Source organism: Bacillus rossius, chromosome 1 (assembly GCF_032445375.1).
Source record: "Bacillus rossius redtenbacheri isolate Brsri chromosome 1, Brsri_v3, whole genome shotgun sequence".
Lineage (NCBI taxonomy): Eukaryota > Metazoa > Arthropoda > Insecta > Phasmatodea > Bacillidae > Bacillus > Bacillus rossius.
In genome coordinates this window covers 24,185,602-24,208,032 of record NC_086330.1, presented here as the reverse complement: position 1 = coordinate 24,208,032, position 22,431 = coordinate 24,185,602, and the positions used below count along the sequence as shown (strand labels likewise).

Genomic DNA, 22,431 nt, shown 5'->3' with positions numbered 1-22,431 from the left:
TTTGTTTGGGGCAACGTGGAAGGCAGAATAAAATTGTCACAGTTGATTCCACATTTGTTCCATAACTCAATATTCTTAATAATCATTTTCATTTATTTTTCCCTGCCCTTGTTTTAAAACTAACATATTTAATTACAAAGAGTATTTAACATACAAGTTTTCACAGAGATTTTATGCACAAGCATAGAGTAATGCTGTAATTTATAATAAAAGAATATAACTGGTGTTATAAAAAAATACACTTATTAAATTATCTATTATCAAAATTCAGTAAAATTTCATTACAGTGGCAACGTATTGTGCAGACTGTCCAGGAGAACTTTTTTTTTCTCTCTCTCTAATCTATATTATTATAATCTCTGTTAATTTCATTGATTGTATTAATATATCTTAAAAAAATTTTTTTTTCATTGTTTTCACCCATTTCCAGGTTTATGAAACGTTCATTATATAAATTTTTATAGTATGTAAAAAAGAAAGCTAAAGTGTTAAATTAAATCAGAGTATTTTCTTTTATGCAAAATGGCTTATAAAATTAAAATAAAATCAATTACTGTACAAAGAATGTAAAAATATATGAAAAAAATGTTATTTTAATTAAATTCACAAAAAAAATTTTTAATATCAAATATTTGAAAACCAATTATGCAGGGCTATTGCACCACGCCAGGGCGGTCCAGTAAAGCTGTGAGTTCCCGTAGGCGGGCGGTCCAGTGGCGTGGAGTGTAAGTTTTCTTTCCGAGGGTCGGGCGGTCCCACGGTAGTCCTTGGTGTATGACGAAAGTTCATGTCGGCGGTCTGGGACCGCTGCAGTGCTCAACGTGTTAAGGCACTGCTTCACCCGCAATTTGTTTCTAATTTCAAATTTAGGTGAAGAAAAATTTCTAAAATGAGGCTAGAGAATCAATTTTGTTTGCGTTATCCACTTGTGGACACAGCAGGAAAATAAACTTCTAAAAAGAAACCGCAACGATTCTAGGATTGCCGGAGCGCTGTATAAACAGCACACATGCAGTGGTAGACCAACTAGCTACGAGACTCGGCACATCGGGCTAGAGGGCAGGGTGCAGACGATGTCAAACTACTGGCAAAGTTATTGTCATCACTTTCATTTTGTACTATGTTCCGAGACATGCCAAAATGTGCAAGATTTGCGTTAGTAACCGTAATTTAGTTTTCAGGCAACACCAAAGAAATAAATTATTTCATTTTATTTCCCTTTAAGTCTAGTCTTAGATTCAGGGGCGGCTTCAGGGCAGGAAAAGCCGGGCAATCACCCAGGGCTCCGCGCCGGTACTTTAATTTTTATTTATATTTGTTTGTCTTGTGTTTTGTTAAAAATATGGACATGATGGAAAAAAAAATGATTTTTTTTATTATCGTGTGACTCAATGTGCTGGTCAGTACCTATTTCAATTCATGGAATTTAGAAAACTTTCAAAGATTTTGCTGCCGTGTACAATATTGTGATTACACTGGAAATTTGTTCTTAAGTGTTTACAAAACTGATCTGAGGATAATTTATCAAGATAGAATGTTAAAATATCCTAAGATAAATTAGTAAAACCATCATCAAAATTTAAGTTCCAGTTTGGACTAAAAATGTTTGAAAGAGTAAATTTTCCTAATTCTCCAGAGTAGGGCCTTCAAAAAGTAAACAGCCCAGAGCCTCGTAAAGTCTAGGGCCACTTCTGCTTAGATTGTTGTGGTTTATTATTATTATTATTATTATTATTATTAACATAGTCTTGAAGACTTGCTCCAGACTTTTTTTTTCTCACAGTTTCCTGAAATTGCTCAAAACAATTTTCACAAAGTATGATGTTGAGTGTATCCATATCTTAATACAAGATGTTAAACAAAAAAAAGAGACCTTTCTCTGGCTGGTTACACTGTAAATAAAGTTTTTAGTTAATTAAATTATTTTCTCTTTCAAAAAATTTTGTTATTTTATTTCATTTTTTGTTGCAAACATTTTGTTGTACCGTCTAACCTATTGGCCTCTTCTGAATGGCAGCCCAAAGCAGCAGTACAATTTTCTGAGGCTGTCAAGTTCATTTCTGAAGTAAATTCAAGAAGGCTAAGCTTTGTGAACCTAAGTCATAGGCTAATATTGACTTCCATTTGAGCAGTTTAAATTTGATTTGATATGTCAAAGTGGTTTTCGTTTGCTTTTATTTAGCCAGTACTTAGACCCCACTTAATAATTAATTACTTTAGTTAAGTTATTGGTAGTTTGTAGAATAGGTGTATTTTTTTCAAAATTTACATGATTTGTACTGACATGCACTGTTAACCAACTTAATTCAATCCTTAAATTAGATTAGATGCAATATTACTGTCACTGTCTAGCCTGGCATCAGGCATTCTTTGAGTTATGTGCTTTATTTATACGGATGTACAACCATGGGTAAATAAGAGAGTTATAACTTTTTTTTGTTTATTTTAACTGGAAATACATTAGAGTATGATATCAGATCTTCACTAAAGTAAGTAGTCATCAGTGATGTTCTGTGGAGGAACATTCGGTATTGTGTGCGTTAAGGCACTAACGGCAAGTGGTCTGTTGGACAGGGGTGCCCATAAAGCACGATCCTGACTTCAGAGGGCCTCTGAAGCGTCGCTCATGCACGGACGTGATCTGTCTGTTGCTGTTCCTAGTCTTCCTAGCCTGCTGGGGGTTCGTAGCTTACCTTGGTGAGTAGCTCTCTCAAACACCACCACTCTTTTGTGGCTGAGGGCAAGTTAATGTTTTTTGGGTAGCTAACACACATAATTTTCCTGCAGAGGAAACTAACTTAGACAAATGTATTAATTCTTAATATTTGTTAATGTTGTGAACTGTTAAGTATATATACATATGAGAGAGAGAGAGAGAGAGAGAGAGAGAGAGAGATAGAGAGAGAGAGAGAGAGAGGTGAAAATAAAATTTACCTAACAAAGTTAATACCATTGCTGCATTTAATTTGATCTCTAGGATGGTGTGTGAATAAATGAAAATCAGGGGTTTATCAATATTGACTTAATTGTTGCTAGTATAGTACGTATAATTCCAGTTCATTATCTTTTTATTTAGACATCTTTTGATTTGCATTTTGAATATAATTTGTCAAATTCTTTTTTTTTTCTTTTTACATAATAATATTGAAACAAAGCACTGCATGTTTTTGTTATTTCTAGCGTTTCGTAATGGCGACCCTTCCCGATTACTGAAGCCAACAGATTCACGAGGTCGCAAGTGTGGGCTTGATCAAGGCGTGGAGGATAAGCCCTACTTATTTTTTTTTGATCTCACCAAGTGTGTGCACATCGATGTTCTTGCTACCGGCTGCCCGACACCTCAGGTAATGCACGGGACTTGTTGGTGGTTACAAATCAACCTGCAGTCGTACTAAAATGTTACTTTGTCGAGAAAATACTTTTAAGTTTTATTTTGTTTAATTTTGTATTACAGTGAGCGGATAATTTACCTGTATTTCAATATAATGTACCTTCTTAAATCAACCTAAATGCACATTAATGATAATTCATTTAAAGCCTTCAATACCTACTTTCGTTTGCAGTGATGATTACCGCAGTGGTATTGAAAGTACCAGCTGTTCCAGCAGCTAGCTAGAGGACCCAGTCAATAACCCTGTGGCCATTGTACTGGCCATCTTTGGTCATCAAGTTTTTTAATTAAACATAATTCACTAATTTATATATATAGTATATATATATTCTGGCATTTAATTTTAGTTTAGGTTTATATAATTTAATTTTGTTTATATTTAGTTCTAAGTATGTTGGTTCTAAGTTTTAGTTATGTTTTTTACTATTTTTATTAATGGCAAGTTTCTAGTACAAATTACATTAAATTTTAGTTTTAATTATCTTTTAAATAAGGTAGCAGTTGGACAGACTTTTTAAGTCGTTAAAAATAAAGCATATGGGAATTCGCGCGGGAGTCGCAAATTGTGTCGCCACAAGGAAAGAAAATACAGCTGGTAGGAGTGTGATTATTTGAGTGTGCCAGAAAGACACTTTGAGCTTGTGCCCGAGTTGAGTGCAAAAAAAAAACTCCTGAGTTGAGTTGTGCAGACAGCTGGTGGGAGCATTCAACAGTCTGCGCGCTGCAAGCTATGACCGGGGCGCGAGACATATTGCTGGATGTTTGCTGTGTTAAGCCTCCCCCCCCCCCCCTCCCGGATTAAGAAGTCCCTCATTGAGGGGGGCTCGCTTGCCCTTTCAAATCCGCGGTAAACGTAAAAACTGTTTTATTAAAAATTTCTGTATTTTTTAAGTTCCCTGATTATTGAATGCATATCATATAGACCAAAATATGGACAGTGTACAACATAAAAGCACTCTATCCAGATGCTACTTTTGTCGGTGTAAACCAGCGCGAAAAACTGTCAGACTGCGAGACACCCTCCCCCCTCCTCTCCACCTTAGATTTTCGCAGGCCCTCCTTTGCAAATTCTACAGATTTTCACCCCTGTTCATAGTGATCATTTCAACGTACTTGCAATGTAAAGGCACGGGAGGTGATTTAAGAATTTCAAGTAGGGCTCCAAATGTGTTCATTTAACTGTGGACAGCCATGCTTTATTTCCGAATGAAAGCCAGTTCACAAACGACACAACCTCTGTGATTGCATGCTTATGGTCAGTTACCAAACTCTGTATAAAGTGTGTTTATTCACAGGTGTGTGTTCTGTGTTTATTCAGCTTGGTGAACTGCATGTGTGGGCAAGACTTAGTTCTAGGCTTCTGTGAACCTTTTTTATTGATTCAAATATCAAATTATTCACAATTATAGAATATTTTACGAGTTAAATTCAAACATACAGTCAAACTTTTTTTTCATGCTTGATAGGAGTCCAAGAAAAATTTATGAAAATTTCAGTAAAATAAAAAAGAGAAATATAAATGGAACGATGATAGAGTTTCGTAAAATGTAAGAAAATGTAAAAAAAAAACCTGACAATGCATTTTTTTTAAACCATGAAAATTTTAAGTTCGAAAAGTTTATTAATAATATTGATTAAATACCTTAAAAATTAGAATATTTTAATAATTTGTAATCATAATCACATGTTGTTTGTCTCACTTAAAAAACATGTATGTACTGTACTGCAGCAAACAAATCCAAAGTTATCGATAAAACTTTCTGTGCTTTATTCATGGTCCACACATCTCATTTAAATTTTTTTGTGACCGAGTATCACTTGCTGTATCTATTTTATTTAAAATGTCAAATAGAATATAACATTATTCACAAACATCAAGTATTTTTTTGAATACCCCTAATTAGTTTCCAAATCAACGCACCGTTTATTTTTACAGTATTCAGTGTCCCCTTTCTGTGTTTCAGCTGTTCAGTGACGAAACTGGTTTTGTATTTCAGGTGTGCGTGGCGACGTGTCCCAGCGTCACTCACTTGGAAGAATGCACGGATCCTGCAAAATGTGCATCGTATTTGATCTGCCGGCCGGGCATCGTTGTGGACAGCAGCACAACGCCCCAACGTCTTCAAGAGCTGTACAACAACGAGGATTGTGCTCGCATATATTTTGAAAGTACCCCAGGTAGGGCAACTTTCCTGCGTGCCACGATGGAATATTCCGTACAACCTAACAGTACTTCACTCGGAGTTTCCGCGTTGTTTGTTTTTGCAATTTGTCACGTTCTTAACTGTGGAAATGATCACTTTCATACAAATATGTAAAAACTATGAAAATTTTTGACGAGCATGCCATCACACGAGGTTGTGTGTTCAGTGCTGGGGTGGGCGCCAGGCTAGCTCGCAGTGTCCAGCCAAAGGCTGTCGTAGGCTGAAGAATCTACCATTGGTCAAAGCTGGCAGCTATTTTGATGCAAAGATCCTTAGTCAGCGTAGTATGCTGATTGCTATGTGAACGTGACACGGGTACTTCAAATACACAAGATGGTTTTCAAGACATGTTTATCTCTTTATTTTATAGATTCACTCGTACAAAAGCGTAGTGTGGACACACAAGCTTCTTAGTGAGAACTATTGCAATTTACTCTTAAAACACAATTACTCCCTAGCGGCAGTCTCTGGGTCGTGATTGTTGACTGGAGTCAGCCAGTCCCTGATAAAGAGGGTCAGGCTTGGACGTCCAGAGCCATGACTCTAGGTTAATGAATCATTAATTACGTTTGTTGATCCTGGCACATGTATGCTCGGTTGTTTAAGTAGAATGTCTCTGTCCTAGAGACGGCCAGTACCGTAAGTCAATACATTGTGGCGTGTCCGCGTGGCAGTGAAGTTAAAGCGGCCAGGTTAGTCTGCACTGTAAATGACCCGTGGATGTAGGGGGAGGGTTAAATAAAAAAGATTGTTGAGGAGAGCTAAGTTTACCAGAATGATAATCACTGATTTACAAAAGTTGAAGCCCCCCTTCAGAACTCACGTCTGCCTCGGATTGTAGTCCTAAAACTGCCGTCTCCTATGTACTTTTCGTTGTCTGAGAAGTGCCCCACAGAAAGCAGTACTTCAAATTTTTCTCTCGACATAATGTTTGAACTGTTATTTTACTAACCCCATGTACCCAAGAATGCCTAAAAATTTCATAGTTTCATCAACAAGGCCATTATCTTGGATAAGTTTTCCAGTTTGTAAGACACTTTTCACAACAAAAAAAAAATTTGTTCCCAACAAAAAAAAATCAAAACACTATCAATACGACCAACGAACTGCTTAAAGTTCTGCAGAAGGTTCCACTCTAGCGTCTGTGGAAGCTTGTGAGCAACCTTTCCTCATGGCATATCCAATTTACGATGATGGATGCAAAGTACTTTTTTTTTTAGGAGCATTACCACTTAACACTATAATAACATAGGTAGGTAATGACTCTTACTGAAACCATACCTATATTATGGTAGAGTATCTAAGTACTTTGAATTTCTACTAAACTCATAAAAATCTAAATTTAAAAAAAAATGTGAATGACCCAAACCGATAATGTACGTATTGTTTGTTCAGATTTTTGATAAACTTGGTAGAGATGCAGTTATGTAGTTGTTTATAGTCGGAAACCATTAAAGTTACCTAGTATTCTTATGTACCAGTTACACAAGGTATTTTTATCTGAAGTACTTCTTCACATGCTGGGTAGCCTTTAAAGAAACAAGTATCTAGCTGCTCTATTTGTCGTATTTTTTATATAAGGTAAGTTAGCATCACCTTATTTTTTTCTTGATTTGTTTTTTCCTTCTTTCTAATTGTAACTTACTGTGGTTAATAATATCGTTATTTAGTTGGTTTTGTTTTCGTATTATGTTGCCTAAAACTCTAGAATTCTTTTCTAAACTGATAATGTGTGCCTGGCATGTGAACACATTTAGTGTAGTGTGAATAAGAAATGCATTTTGAATGTGGCAATATTAGGTACTTCTAATTCATTTATGTAAACCATTTGTGTTTGATCTGACTGCATGATTATCACACGGTAACCAATCACTTACCTCGTGTGTTATTTTCTGAACTTGAATGAATAACTTGCTGAGGAATGTTTATCACAATCGACTTGTAAGCCTAGTGTAGCCTGTCGTGTATCAAAAAGTCCAGTTTAAGACTGGTCTCCCCCCCCCCCCCTTTCTAAGTAGTGTGCAGCACCAGTGGTGATGCAGGACTGCATTGAATTACTAAAAAAGAGTCAACATTGTATATTGGATTTATATCGATAGAGGTAACTCATGTGAATAGTTTTAAACAGTATCTACCTTTCAGTATCAAGAAGCAGGGAGTGGAAGTGAATTATTGTTTTAAAGCATCTCCTTCACCTCTTGATTGGAATCATATCTAATGTTCATGATTGGTTTAATATAGGTAGGGCTTTCTTAGTCAGCCACTTGGGTCGAAGCTTTCCATTAGGTATTTCTTTAGTGTTTTAAAAAAGTCCCTGATGATGTAGTGTTGATGCATATTGCTTTAGCAAAAAATGTGAACATATAGTTCAGAACGTTTGGAACATTTATGGAATAAACAAGGAAGGATGCAATTTGGCATATCTGGAAGTTTGCGTTCGTATGTAACAGAGCTGCTAGTGACAAATTTGGCAACGACAGCCTTGCTTATTTCATTGCTTTTACCTCACTCAGGATGTGAATTAAAAGAAAAAATATATTTAGTTTCTATTGTGGAAGCATCAATTATATTGAGCTGGTGTGCTAGTTTCTATGAATCCACTCCCTGTGAAAAAACTGAATCAATGTAATCCCACTGAATTGCTAACTCGCTACCCTCTTTTGTTCAGCAAGCAAAGTTGATGGCGGGTCTAAGATTCTCTCTGCTAGCTTGTCATACCTTTTGTTTTGATTGGTCTTTGAAGTCACATTAATCAGATGAAGTAAAAAATTGTTAAAAGATAAATAGCATTTGTATTGTTTCATTTAGTTTTAAACTAATATACTATTAAGGAATTTTAAATAAAAATTAGCAACTAGTAAGCAACGTGATTCTAGGACAGTCTGTCAGTGCTTCAAGTGTACTTAAAGTTAAAACTCTTACTCAGGTGAAATAACTGGTTAACCATGCAGGAGAAAAAAATATTAATGGATAGATTTCATGATTCTACGAACTCAGGCTAGTATTCTCTTTTTTAACTGCTGAAGTTTTTAATGATGTTTCTGTTTAGTTTTAATATCTCTTAAAAAAATATATTCATAATTTGGACCTTCGTCAGTTTCACTAATATTCATGCTTACCATGTTTGACAAACAATTTTTGAAGTGAAACTTCTTTGCTGAAGGGGTTACAATTTTCGAGTGTTACGAAAATTTTGATCGCACGAGGGAAACAGTTAGGTACGTGGTGGGGGAACTGGTAGAGGAGGAGAGTGCGTCAGCAGCGACGCCACTCCAACGCATGCGCTAACGGTCGAATGGGAAGACGGCAAGGGGGGCGGATAGGTACGTAGTGTAGCATGCTGTATGCTACTTGTAACGGCCGGAAGGGGAGACGGCAGGGGAGAGGTAGAAATGACTCAGCAGTGATGCTACGGAATTTTCGTAACACTGCTTGTGTTTGTCTACTCCTCGGTTTTCATAACAGCAAACGATTGATGCTACCATATCACTTTTGTTTTATTTAAAGTACGTATTTATCATTTATTTATTCATGTGGAAAGAGTTGTTGATTTGTGCAATTAACTTTATAATTATCGTTCATTTTTATGTGAATAGTGTGTTTGAAAATGTAAAAAAAAAAAGAGATATAGACTTTAGGTTTTAGCTTTATAGGTGTAATTTATTTTTGGTATGTGAACACTGTGATTTGAAATGTCGAAAGGATTTATAGATTCGTGAGATAGACTTTATAAGTGTAATTTATTTTTGATTGGTGTTTTTTTTTTGTTCTTTCGTTATATTCAGCTGGAGATCGTGATTTATCATTATGCCTAAAAATAATTTTAAAAAAAGGCAGAAGCAGATAATATGTATTATCAAAGGCAACATGGGAATAAACCTCCAAAAGAGGTGCCAAAAAGTGCCAGTGAACAGATGCGAGAGTACAGCTCTCTTGTTCAGTAAAATAATGCTAATATTTTTTTTTTTTTTATGAATGTTAAGACACAAGTTAAATCTAAACAATCTTCTAATAAATAATATCTTTTTTTATTTAGACTTTAATCCTGAGGTCCCGACATCATCCAACCTTGCGAGACAAAACTAAATGTTCTAATCTATAATATGCCACAGTTTGAGTATATTCTGTGTGGTTGGTATTGTCAGAATCAGTTTATTTAACATATTTTATTTCTTACAGGGGTAAAGTTGATTGTGTTTGGTACAAAATGCAGATGGTACATTTTTTTAAAGTGGGTCTTTTTACAGAATTAAGGGAGTGATATTAAGAGAAACACGTTCACTACATTGAATAAACAGCTTGTGGTGGTCATGTGCCGTAATGTGTGACCAGTCGCAGGTGTGTGTGGTACACTTGAGCGGTAGCGTCGAGTTCTGGTGTTTGACGATGTGTTGGGATGCTGCTCGCAGTGGCCATGCGGTGCTTGCCTCTCGTGCGGGACGTTGGCGACCTTCCACCTTATATGTCACAGACTGTAGTCGCCAACATCACGGTTGGCACAGTTCGTAAGGTAGACACTGATCGCCCGTGCACGACGCACACGCATGTGCATGCGTCTTCCGCTAACCTGCATGAAGACTGTGTAACAACTCTTGAAACTGAATTTCTTGTCTTAACATCTGTGGCAAAGCATTATGTCCACTAAAAACACATCTTAAATGTTTGTAGTCTTCTTCGGTGCTCTTTCCAATATCATTTTCTCCTTCTTTCGTACATGTCAAATTAATTTTCTTCATATTTTGCTTGTGAAATTTCTGTGCTATTTTTTTGTACCTATAAATACTAACACTTTGTACTGTCGAGATATTCTTCTAGTCATACTGTATTATTACTTGATTTAAGGGAAATTAAAACTAAAGTACCTATCGCCTTATGTGTTATCACCGCATCCATTTTTATTTTTATCTTTATCTTTATTAATTTGTTTTTAATTTATATGAACGAATATCAGTGAGGGCTACCAGATCTTTGCAATATGTTCTGTGGTACAGAACATTTCAGCTGTTAATTTAATAGAAACCGTAGTGCCTTTGATATTTTAAGGATAATTTGATTGAATGTGGTTAAATACATGAGCCAGTATAAATCGGGGCATACATGTTATAACAAAATATGTTATTTCATGTGGAATGGAACCTTTTTGAATAATTAATACTAAAAACTTATTGATTGATTGTTTAGGTGAATTGTAAATTATTATTAAGCCTTAATTTTACCCTCCGTGGCTCAGTTGAAATGCTAGCCATATATTGGTGCATAAAGTTCTGTGTTTAATATTATTTTTAGTACCGATGAATGTGTAGTTTTGAGATGTGTGTTTTGGTATCTTGGTACATTAGTATTTCCTTTCTCTCTCCCACTTATAATGATGTGAGAACTGCAACTCATAATAATCAGAAACAATAATTAAAAAGAGTTTTTATTGCTCTAAATTTCATTTGCGAAAAGTATAGCATTTACATAATTACATTTTGAATAATTTATTGCACAATTAGTTTCAAGTGTCCTGTTGCAATTTAAAAGTATATGTTTATAAGACAACTTTGAACATTTTTATTAGACTTTGTTTGGCTGAAAAAAGTGTTGTGTGATCATGATTCTGCAAGTATTTGTGTGCCAACATGTGGACGTACACATGACAACTCCTACAGTCCTCACGGAGGTACAACAACAGGATAACCGAGGGAAAAGTGGTTAAGAGGTTAAGTAGAAAGGGGTGACTGGTGAAATAAGTTGTGCAGAAGGGATATGTTATAGGACTAACGATGAGCACAGTACAATGTGCACGATTTGTGCTTGCATTTTACTGACATAAGTGCTGCAACAATTATACATGATCTTACATCAACTCGTATAATTCAGATACTGTCACATCTAAGTGAACATTGCATGTTTTGTCATTGTTCGATGTAGAAAGGTGAAAAGGTTTACTTTTTGGCTGGTTGATGAGGATGCCATTATTGAAAGAAGGCAATTAGATTGACTTTGGGCTTTTACGTTTACAAGTTCTCATTACCATGCATTAAGGCTTCTGTTTCACAAGTCATGTTGATTCTTTTTTGACGTGATAACGTCTTATAAATTGATGAACGCCGGCTGCACGCACGAAAAAGCATGACTCATTGTCACATTCCGCCTGAGCTGAGCGTGCAAGAACCGGCCAACCACCGTGCGAGAAAATATTCTATAATATCAAACAGGTTAAGGCGGGCTTTTTAAAAGCAGCAATTTAAAACATTTGCTTTCAGTGTTATTTCTATAACTAATTGTTCGTGATTATATTTAAACAAATTATTTAAATTAAATTTACAGAAACTGTAAATAATATTTGAAATTTAAAAAGTATGCAATTTTTCATCAATGTTTTCTTATGACGTTATCATCTAAAATTAAACCCAACCCCCTTTTTTGTCATTTCTTTCATTTAAGATATACAATTTTAACTCTATGCCTCTCTCATATTTTTTGTTTTTGCATCAGATATTTTAAACAGATATTCACTTAAGGGTGGACACTCACAGGTGTCATAAGCACGCAAGTCTTCGTAGTTATCAGCCTTTTTTTTAAACCCATGATATTACACTAAGATAACTTCTGTTAAAATATTTGTGGCAGAACAACACACATAAGGGATGTAAGAAGCTAAAATTAGAAATAACCCTTAAATAAAAGTAATGACGAAAAAATATTTAAAATCACCCTGGCGTGTGAGATTGAGCCTTATGTACATCAAACTGAAGCACTGCTTGGCGAGGCTTCCAGGAAAATCACTCAAACTAAAATCTTAATATAAATAATCCTTTGTGTCATACAGTATGTAATTGTATAGATGTTTAATGATTTAGACTGGATGTGAGAGATCTGGACACAAGAGGTTCTGAGAGGTATTTATAGCTATCTCAGCAGGGCAGAAGTCGCACATTTTCCACTAAAATCACATATCACTGCAGATAAAATCCTGTAAACGTAGTTTGGATTAAAGTGAGATTCATTATTCAACGTGTTTTTAAAAGTGGCCTGATGATGAATGCCCAATGGAGTATAAAATGCAAGTAAAAAGCAACGAATGTACAATAAAGTTTGCTGTTAAAAGAGATGCCAATAGACAGGTTTACATTACTTTGCACCGATCCAAGTTCAAATCCCAGTCCATCTATCCTGATTTTGGTTTTCCAAGGTTCCCAGAAATAAATCCAGGCAAATACTGACTGGTTCCTCAAAATCAGGTGTGTGTGTGTGTTTGTGTGTGTGTGTACATATATTACCCAACCACTCCAAATGACTTTACAATTTTTTGTAGGTTGTTTCAAATTTACAAATTTAGTTCATTGCATGTTTGTCTAATTTGTTATATATTTAAGGATTTTTAATTTTACTATACAGTTTTATTTTATCTGTTTTAAGTGGAATTAACATAAATTTCAAACTTTATTATAAAAGCGAAGAGCACAGGTTCCCTGTCCCACACCCTTAAATTTGTGTTTGGCATACAAACATGATTGGTTGGTTAAATTCACAACTTTAGGCTTGTTACTTATATATATGTGTGTGTATATGTATATTTTTTTATTTATATATCACACCCTTAAAATCTTAAAAATTTGTCATTCATACCAACAAATGGAAAGGATTTGAAAGAGAAAAAGGCAAAAAAAATTGGTTCTATAGCTCCATTTTTTAAATCTCTTTTCCCCCCCTCTGCGAAAGTAAATTCTGCGTATGTCCTGCTTACAATAGGCCCTGGTCAATTCCTTTCCTAATCTCCCTGACCTGAGTAGTGTGCATCCATCTTCAATGACCTAGGGAACGAGACTTCAAACCAGTGTAAATAAATAATATATTTGCTTAGCACCCCATGTTGAGCATGCGTGCACTTTCCCAAGTGACACACGTCATGTGGATTTGGGACGGCAGAGTCCCAGAACAATTGCAGCGATCCCAAGAGATTGCAGAGAGTCAGTTTTAACTAGACCACACTCATATATGTCTGCAAATGCAAATAGATTGTGTTGATGCTCTACAAAAAAAGATCAGTGTCTTACCTCTAAAGCAAAACAAGTTATTAGAAACTGCTTCTTTACCTTTAGTTTAGTATTTACACTATTTCCCAGATATAAAAATAGCTTGTTCCATCCATGCGTTTTGCTTGGGTACTTTTATATGGCCTCTTTAGTTTAAAAAAAAGCTCTGCAAACTATTTAATTTTTACCCCTCAGTTTTAAAAAGTCTTATCAGTGGTGTGTCTACATACTTTGTTCCATTAGCATGACGTTATTTTTTATACCTGGCTTTCTGATCAGTTTAGTGGTTGAATCTTAACATCTACCATATATAACCAATTATGTTCTACGTTTATTTCAGCTATAATATTCAAACATCTACAACCATTTTATAAAATAATTATGAGGAATTTAATGGTAGGCAATAAAATTACTGTAGTCAGATTTTTATGAACTTGTTAAAACCAAATATTACAGTTATTGCATGCTGCAAAGAAAATCTTCTCTGTAATTAGGGTGGAGAGTTTTAAAAAGAACTTGTCTTTGAAGCGATGCATGTTTAAAGCTAAATTTCCTCTAAACTTTATCCTGGCTGTACTTAATTAATTTTATATTCATTGAACAATTTTCATGTGCATAATTTAGTTGAGAAATCATATTAGTACTGGCATTTGATCAAGTCTTACGGGGCCTGCCTAGTCAGGAGTGTATTTGTGTTAGTGAGGCAGGATGTAAAGTGTGATGCTTGCTTGTGCTTCAAGCTTAGTATCACCAATGTCGCGCATAGGGTAACTCTGAGATTTGAGTTGAAACCATAACATTATAATCTTTGAAAGATTTGTGCAATGGGAGTGCATGACTTGATGTAAGCTTTTGGACATACGCCATTGCTAATTACTTTTTTCTGTAGAAGAAAACTAAAAAATACCCAAAAGACAAATAAAAACACAAATTAAACAAAAAATTGCTGTTGTCAACAGGATATAAACACCACATAATATTCCATAACAGAAATATGGTCAACAAGCAAAGAAAAACAAAGAAAAATGGACTAAGAGAATGAACAAACCCCCACAAATGATGACAGCACAAAAATATTGAACCCAAAAAAATTCAGCAGAACAGTTGAAACTAGAGAAAAACACGACAAAACGAAAAGACAAAACAAACACAAAAGTTTCTCAAAACAGAAGAGAACGAAAAAAAACCCACAAATGATGACAGCACAAAAATATTGAACCCAAAAAATTCAGCACAACAGTTGAAACGAGACAAAAACACGACAAAACAAAAAGACGAAACAAACACAATAGTTTTTCCAAAACAGAAACAAGCGACGTTTCGGGAACTGCTATCTGCTCCCGTCCTCAGGCAGAGACGCACATGGTACAAAAACACAGGTGCGACAGGTGTGTTAGTTTTGTCTTTTCGTTTTGTCGTGTTTTTGTCTCGTTTCAACTGTTCTACTGAATTTTTTTGGGTTCAATATTTTTGTGCTGTCATCATTTGTGGGTTTTTTTTCGTTCTTAGTCCATTTTTCTTTGTTTTTCTTTGTTTGTTGACCATATTCCTGTTATGGAATATTATGTGGTGTTTATATCCTGTTTACAACAGCAATTTTTTGCTTAGTTTGTGTTTTTTATCTTTTGGGTATTTTTTAGTTTTCTTCTACAGAAAATGTGCTTAGCAATGGTGTATGTCCAAAAGCTTACTTAGTCATAACATTATATGGATGCAGAAATGAATATAAAGGTGTAATGCAGGTCCCTTGAGTGCTTTCAAAAACCTGTACCGGGTGTTAATGCCAAAAAAATTATTCTGAAGACACTTTTTTTTAGTCATTCTCACTCCTAAAAGTAAGTTTTAAACAACGAAATCAGACGTACTCATCCGCCCACAGCATATTCTTAAATTCTTTTTGTAGACACACACTTGTATATTGTGTGGATTTTTTTGTTCTGAAGCTCTGTGCACCGTTTGTGCGCCCGGGTAGGCGGAGTCCTTGAGCATATATTTATAAATTTAAGTGCTGTATAGATAGTAGGCCTAGTATTGCTAACCTTGGTGCCTCACGCTATCAACGTGAGTGCCTTCCTGCAAGGGATTGTAACATCTCTGTTGGTAGAGGCAGTATGAACATACTAATCGTAAAAACCTGTGGTAAGTGGTAAAGATACATTTGGGAAACTGTTTTTTTTTTTTCTACTCAGCATGTAAGGTACTTTTTGAGACGTACCTGCATAATGTTATTGACTGAACGCTAACTTATCTTTAATTCGATTTAGCCACTTGGCCACAAACTTAAAATCAGCCACTTGTAATTATGTAATATTGTCCCAAAGTATTTCGGCAATTCATACTGTCTCTACTTCCGTATCTTCCAATGATTTACATTTTATTTTTAATGAATTGGGTTTGGTGTTTTGTTAAGTATTTTCAAAACAAATTTAGTGCCGTATGTGGATTGGGTACTGCATGTACATAATGCTTCAGGAACAAATTATATATATTGAGTGTTAACTCATAAAAATATCACTGGAATATACAGTAGTTGAAAATGTTAATAAATGTGACTCTCTCTTCTTGCAGCTAACTCGGTAAGTACATGCTTGTAGTGCAAGGGAGTAGTGTTTGTATATTGCTCACTCAACTAAATTACTCTGTATAACAGTTGATGGTGTCTGTAGCAGTGGCGTAGCCAGGATTTGTGTATGGGGGGTGTTAAGAAGCATGCCCCCCCCCCCCCCCCCGCATTAAATTGGGGGGTCCGGGGGCCTCCCCCGGGAAAATTTGGATTTTAAGGTGTAAAATAGTGCTATTTTAGCAGTTTTCAGTTCTTAAATTTAAACATTGTAATGGTAAAAATTTTATTAATTTTAATATGAAATTTGTTTGAGTGTTGAATAAAAAATTAATTAAAGATTTGGTGCTAAGGGGGGGGGGGGGGGGTTGACCCATAAAAAAAAAACCTGGCTACGCCCCTGGTCTGTAGTGTGTTCCAACTAGCAGTCACTGTTAGCTTGGCAGTAGTGGGATCTGAAGAACGGCAGTGAACGCATGCCTTTTCACGTTTCTCTGTGCCACCCGACTTGTCTCCGCTGACACTCAACTGCTCTGGATCTCTGTGCTTGTAGTCTTGGGCCGCTGTATACCGTCGGGCAACTTGAGTCAGCTCAACGTCCCCGGTGACTTGGCGATAGGCGTCAAGCATGTGCTCTCTCTAGCCAATGCCAAGGAGGTAGGCTATGGCAATCTATCTCTCTTGTTAACCTGTTTTCTGGCTTTCGCAAGGTGATGACTGACTGCTCATTTGTACAGTTTGTAGTGTGCGTGCGTATACTGGACTTGACTGAATATTTATTGCTGGCAAATTGTGGTTTCAGTGTTAAGTACAAAGAAAACATTAAGCCCTAATTGACCTGAAATTTTCATGATGGTGGCATACACCTTTTGAAGACATAGCTGATGAACAAGTTTATCACCCCTGTAATTCACCTCCCAAGACACTGGGTGTCAGTTCAGCATCTGTCTTGTTATCCTTTGTGTACGTATGGCAGGCACCCCTCTGTATCAGCATGAGTGTGAGTGTTGCCTACATGGTAGGCACTGCTCTTAAGCATTGTAACTTCTGTGTAACTTTATTTGTTAAAGCTAGCGATCCATTACTGCCAAATCAAATGTGCTTCTACATCACAAAATCAAATGCATTATCAGACAGTTATTTATTTTTTATTTCTTTCTTTCTTTCTTGTATATCAGCTTGTCCTTAAAGAGTATGTGCCAATCTTTAGTCCAGAGGTCTTTATATATAATCACCGTACTTGTTTCTATTATGACTAAAGCCATCATTTGTTAGGTATTCCTAGCGTTGAATTTGTAAAGTAAAGTAATTTAGGAATTTATCTCCTGTTCGCGTAAGTAACGAGTGATTGGAGTGGGGGAATTATTTTAATAATATTTTCTGTCAAAAGGAAATAGTTTGTGGGAATTTGATTAATGAATCGTGAACTATTAAAACCACTGATTGTTGTATAGTTTAATGATTAGCTATATGTCTCTTAATCACCAAGAGTAGGTTGTATTGTATTTGGATACTGCACGTTTGGTACTGATGTCAATTTTCTTTTAGGTTATTTTTATTGTAAGTTATGTAAAAAAAATTTCTCAACATAATTATATTCAAACACAATGCAGAATGTGTGTATCTGTTTATTCGCCTGATAAAGCTTCCATACACTTTGTAAGTCCTTTAGAGGATGAAACCCCCAGCTGTAAAAATGGCTTCATATATTCTTCTTACCCTAATTATATTGCATAGTTTTTTGTGCTTCTACTTTTCTGTGGAAAGTTTTGTATGTGTATTTTTAACGTTGGTCATTGATGAAAGTTTTGCTTGGAAGTACATACTGTGTAGGAAAGAAATAGTTTTTTATTAAAAGATTTTTATTCAGACTGATGTCAGTTGGTTTTTTGGCTTGCTTTTTTATTTGTACTCAATAAAATTTGTTTTGTTAAAAAGTTGACCGTTTACCGATTTGAAAATAGTTTACATATTAAAATTACCAATCATAGTGTTCATTAGATAATGTTATGTTGAATTTGTAAAACCAAACTCACTGAATCAATAGGCCTTCTGTGAGGCTATGGTTCCTAATTTGGCACCTTTTATCAAATTCTGTATGAATGCGATGGGCAAATTACTAATTTAATATAGCGATAAATAAGAGGGGGGAAATTAGGACATAATTATATGTGGCCTTCAGAAATTCAAAATGACAACCTGTTATTAATAAGAAAGAATTAGATATGACTATCCAAGAAGTGTTTACAAACTTTATTTTCCAGGCTATTTAGTATTGGTGATGTAAAATAAACAATTATATTATTGGTTTAACTTATTTTGAAAATTATCATTTTTAAAGACAGTACATGTATAAAATACTGCATCACAACTTCTGTCTTGTTCAGAGTAGTGATGGGCAGAACGGATCTTTTGACCGAATCGGTTCTTTTGGATCAGTTCCGTGAGATGATTCGTTCAGAACGATTCGTTCATCTCGGTCAATTCGTTCTTTTCTGTGTATGGGATCTGGCTCTTTTATCAGGTGTCGTAACTCGTTCATCTTTTAGAGTATTACGTACGTGTTTTTGTATTTGAATTTGAACATTGCTTTCCGTAGCCAGTGAATCACAGTTGCGTATATGAAACAAGATTATTTATATTTTATTACTTTTTAAGTTACAAATATTAATATATAGGCTATTTACACTCTAGTGACAGTAAAGTGTTTACATGTAGACCAACACATTTAGAGAAAAAAGACAAAAATTTCATACTACTGCAATTCAGTATGAAGAGAAACAAATGAAGTACATTAATTAACCCAAAAATGGTAAGTGTGAACATTTGTAGTTACTTTCCCTGTTATTTTTTAATTCATACGGTTTTTTTTTTTTGTTTCTTTAGTTTTTTATTTCCAAATTTGTGTATGTGAATGTGAAAAAGCAATTTTAAACCACTACTTAACAGTTGACATTTTCAGGTATAGATACTTTTCATGTTACCCTATTTTATTTGATCAGTTATCGTTTGCTCTTGTGAACATGCGCACGCTGTGATTACTAATTCTTCAGACTCCTGACGTCATGAATCATTTTACGAACGAATCAGACCGGGCGCGTGACCGGTTCTCTCATCTCGTTCTCTCGTTCTCTCCGCGTTTTCGTTCTTCCGAATCTTTCAAGGTTCTTTACATCGCGAACGAATCGCAAGATTTCGTTCTCTCAAAGATTCGTTCTTTTTGAACGAATCGTTAACGAACGACCCATCAATAGTTCAGAGTTCAGAGAGTAAAGTATTTTTAATATAGGCTAAGTGGATAAAAGTAAACACATACCAACTGAACGTTTAAATTGCAATTCTACTAGGAATTTGTGGTGTAAAAGAAATTTAACTAAAATTTGGCATCTTCATATCGAAAATTCAGCAATGGTTGCATGGCAGATTGATCAACTATCACTTGTGAATATTTGGACTTTCGGGAATGAGTGCCGGTAATCAGAGAAATGTGTACATGTTTAAATATACCCTAAAAAAAATACTTAGTCTTCATAAGTTCTGTGGTAAACCTGGTTTGTGTGCATCCAAGAGTAGCTTGTTCATGACCTTTTCTAGGTTCTAGGTTTCACAATTGCTGTGATCATAGCTCTAAATGTATTGAGCTGTAAAAAAAAAATTAATATAATTACCTAACCATTACAAAATACATTGTCATTTTTTGTAGGTTGCTTTAAAATTTACATATTTAGTTCATTGAAGTTTTTCTAATTTTGTTTAACATTTAAGGATATTGAATTTTACTGTACAGTTTTAATTTATCTGTTTAAAGTGGAATTAACATAAAATTCAAACTTTATATTAAAAGGGAACGTAATGGCTCCCTGTCCCACCCTCTTAAATCTGTTTTTTTGGCATACAAACATGATTGGTGGGTTCGATTCACAACTCTAGGCTCTGTTAATACAGTTGTATTCACATTCTTCACAACAAAGAGCTGTTGCAGGTGTTTCACAAGGGTTTTGTTTTCCTGAGCTCCCGATTGTTATAGCTGTAGACATTCAAGTACCGTACTCATGTTGTTTCAGGCCTGAACTGAGAACAATGGAAGGACTGGTTTGTAAAGTAAGAAATCAAATATTAAGTCATTTCTGTAGGGCTTGCAAAATGGATAAGAAAATTCTTTTTCTCTTTCTATGATTTTTTCATTTCCTCTCTCTTTCTCTCTTTCGCCCTCTGTTTCTCTCTCTTTCACTCTTTCTCTTTATTTTTCTCTTTTATCTCTCTTTCTCTCCCTCACTCTTGTCTTATTATCATTCACTAATTAGAGTAGTTAGTGATAATGTGCTGCTGTGTTTCAAGTAAACAGGACTATCATGTGCGAGACAGTTCTTGTACAGACAGGTGATGCTGCTGAGTGATCTTGCGTGTGAACGGTGACAGTGTTCACAAAAGAGGGTGCCCCCTCCCACAGAGCAGTGAGTTGTGTCGCAGATCGGCCACATGGTGGTCCAGGACATGAGCAGCAGCTGGCCGTGGATCGTGGGGGCTCTCTGCGTGGCCATGCTCGTGTGCTTCCTCTACATCGTCCTCATGCGGTGGTTCGCCGGCCCGCTGGTGTGGGTGTCGCTGGCCGGCGTCGTGGTGCTGCTGTCCTACTGTGAGTGGCTCCACGCTCCCTCCCTGCAGTGGCGGCTCCACGCTCCCTCCCTGCCGTGGCGGCTCCACGCTCCCTCCCTGCCGTGGCGGCTCCACGCTCCCTCCCTGCAGTGGCGGCTCCACGCTCCCTCCCTGCAGTGGCGGCTCCACTCTCCCTCCCTGCCGTGGCGGCTCCACGCTCCCTCCCTGCAGTGGCGGCTCCACGCTCCCTCCCTGCCGTGGCGGCTCCACGCTCCCTCCCTGCCGTGGCGGCTCCACGCTCCCTCCCTGCAGTGGCGGCTCCACGCTCCCTCCCTGCAGTGGCGGCTCCACGCTCCCTCCCTGCAGTGACGGCTCCACGCTCCCTCCCTGCAGTGGCGGCTCCACGCTCCCTCCCTGCCGTGGCGGCTCCACGCTCCCTCCCTGCAGTGGCGGCTCCACGCTCCCTCCCTGCCGTGGCGGCTCCACGCTCCCTCCCTGCCGTGGCGGCTCCACGCTCCCTCCCTGCCGTGGCGGCTCCACGCTCCCTCCCTGCAGTGGCGGCTCCACGCTCCCTCCCTGCAGTGGCGGCTCCATGCTACTCGTTAACACTGCCTCCCTACAGTAGGATCCAGTGTAGCCCCCTTTGGTTGGAACCAAGACCATCCATTTTAAAGTGCTGATCTAGAAGATAACTAGACCAAAATATACACTAAGCCACTTAACAAAGTATATTATACAAGTAACTCAACATACGTTCAGAAGTTGTTTTTCTGACTCCCCGACCTATGCTTCTGTTGGCAAGAAAATTCTTTTGGGAACTGGTTGTAAATAAAAGTAGGTTAAACAAATCCCATCTTGTTGCATTACAAACATAATTTTTTTGATATCTATCATTAGACATGCAACTGATTATGAGGTGAAAAATCTAATGAAGGTAATAAAATATAGTTTTAACTAGTTACGTGTAAGGTGCTTAAGAGGCCTTTTGAAAAATGATGAATATAGCAATGGCTGAAAAATTTTGAAACTATCGGCCTCATCAAAACATGACGCTATGCCTCGTCAAAACATGACGCTATGCCACAGCAGGAGGAACAGGTTAGCAAAGAACAATATAAATGTTACACTGTTAAGTGCATGAAAACAAAATTCATACAGTGGTACAGAGTCAGTGAGTCAGTGATGAGCATATTTATATTACAAATAATCACTTACGGTGTATGCTTTTTCTGAGTATGCAAATAATTGCTCACGTTAAAAAATTCTTTAAAATAGCAATCCAGCCCCTTCCTCGAATCATCACTTGATCCGCTCCTGGTGTGGTATCCCTGTGGTCGCAAACCTCTCTCTTTAAAAGAGATGTGTCTTAACTCATTCGTGTTGGTATGTTTTACATGGTCCAACACAATCTCCAACCAGAAACTGTCATTTTTTCAATCCAAAACCTATGGTACACAGTCAAACAGTTTCTTATACTTACTCTTCATTTAGACTGCACAATTAATTAAATAAAGCAAGATGTATGTGGTGATATTGGTTTTAACCTCTTAGCAACCTCTTAGCAACCTCTTTGCATGAACATTGTTTAACCTTCAATATTACCTCTTATTCAAATCTATGTATTAATTCATGTAACAATCTAAGTCATGTTTTGTGCTT

General features: G+C 36.5%; 1 protein-coding gene across 2 annotated transcripts in view; it reads left to right on the top strand.

Moving 5' to 3' along the window:
* LOC134533215 (choline transporter-like 2) overlaps window positions 1–22,431 on the top strand; it is a 75,918-nt gene that overhangs the window by 31,027 nt on the left and 22,460 nt on the right. The window contains exons 3-7 of one of the 2 annotated variants that reach the window (XM_063370611.1): window positions 2,575–2,697; window positions 3,181–3,344; window positions 5,389–5,569; window positions 16,730–16,833; window positions 20,647–20,812. In XM_063370611.1, coding sequence (XP_063226681.1) covers window positions 2,575–2,697; window positions 3,181–3,344; window positions 5,389–5,569; window positions 16,730–16,833; window positions 20,647–20,812 — 738 coding nt within the window. Of the gene's footprint in view, window positions 1–2,574; window positions 2,698–3,180; window positions 3,345–5,388; window positions 5,570–10,004; window positions 10,106–16,729; window positions 16,834–20,646; window positions 20,813–22,431 lie in introns of both variants that reach the window. The other variant, XM_063370619.1, reaches the window with a different exon arrangement.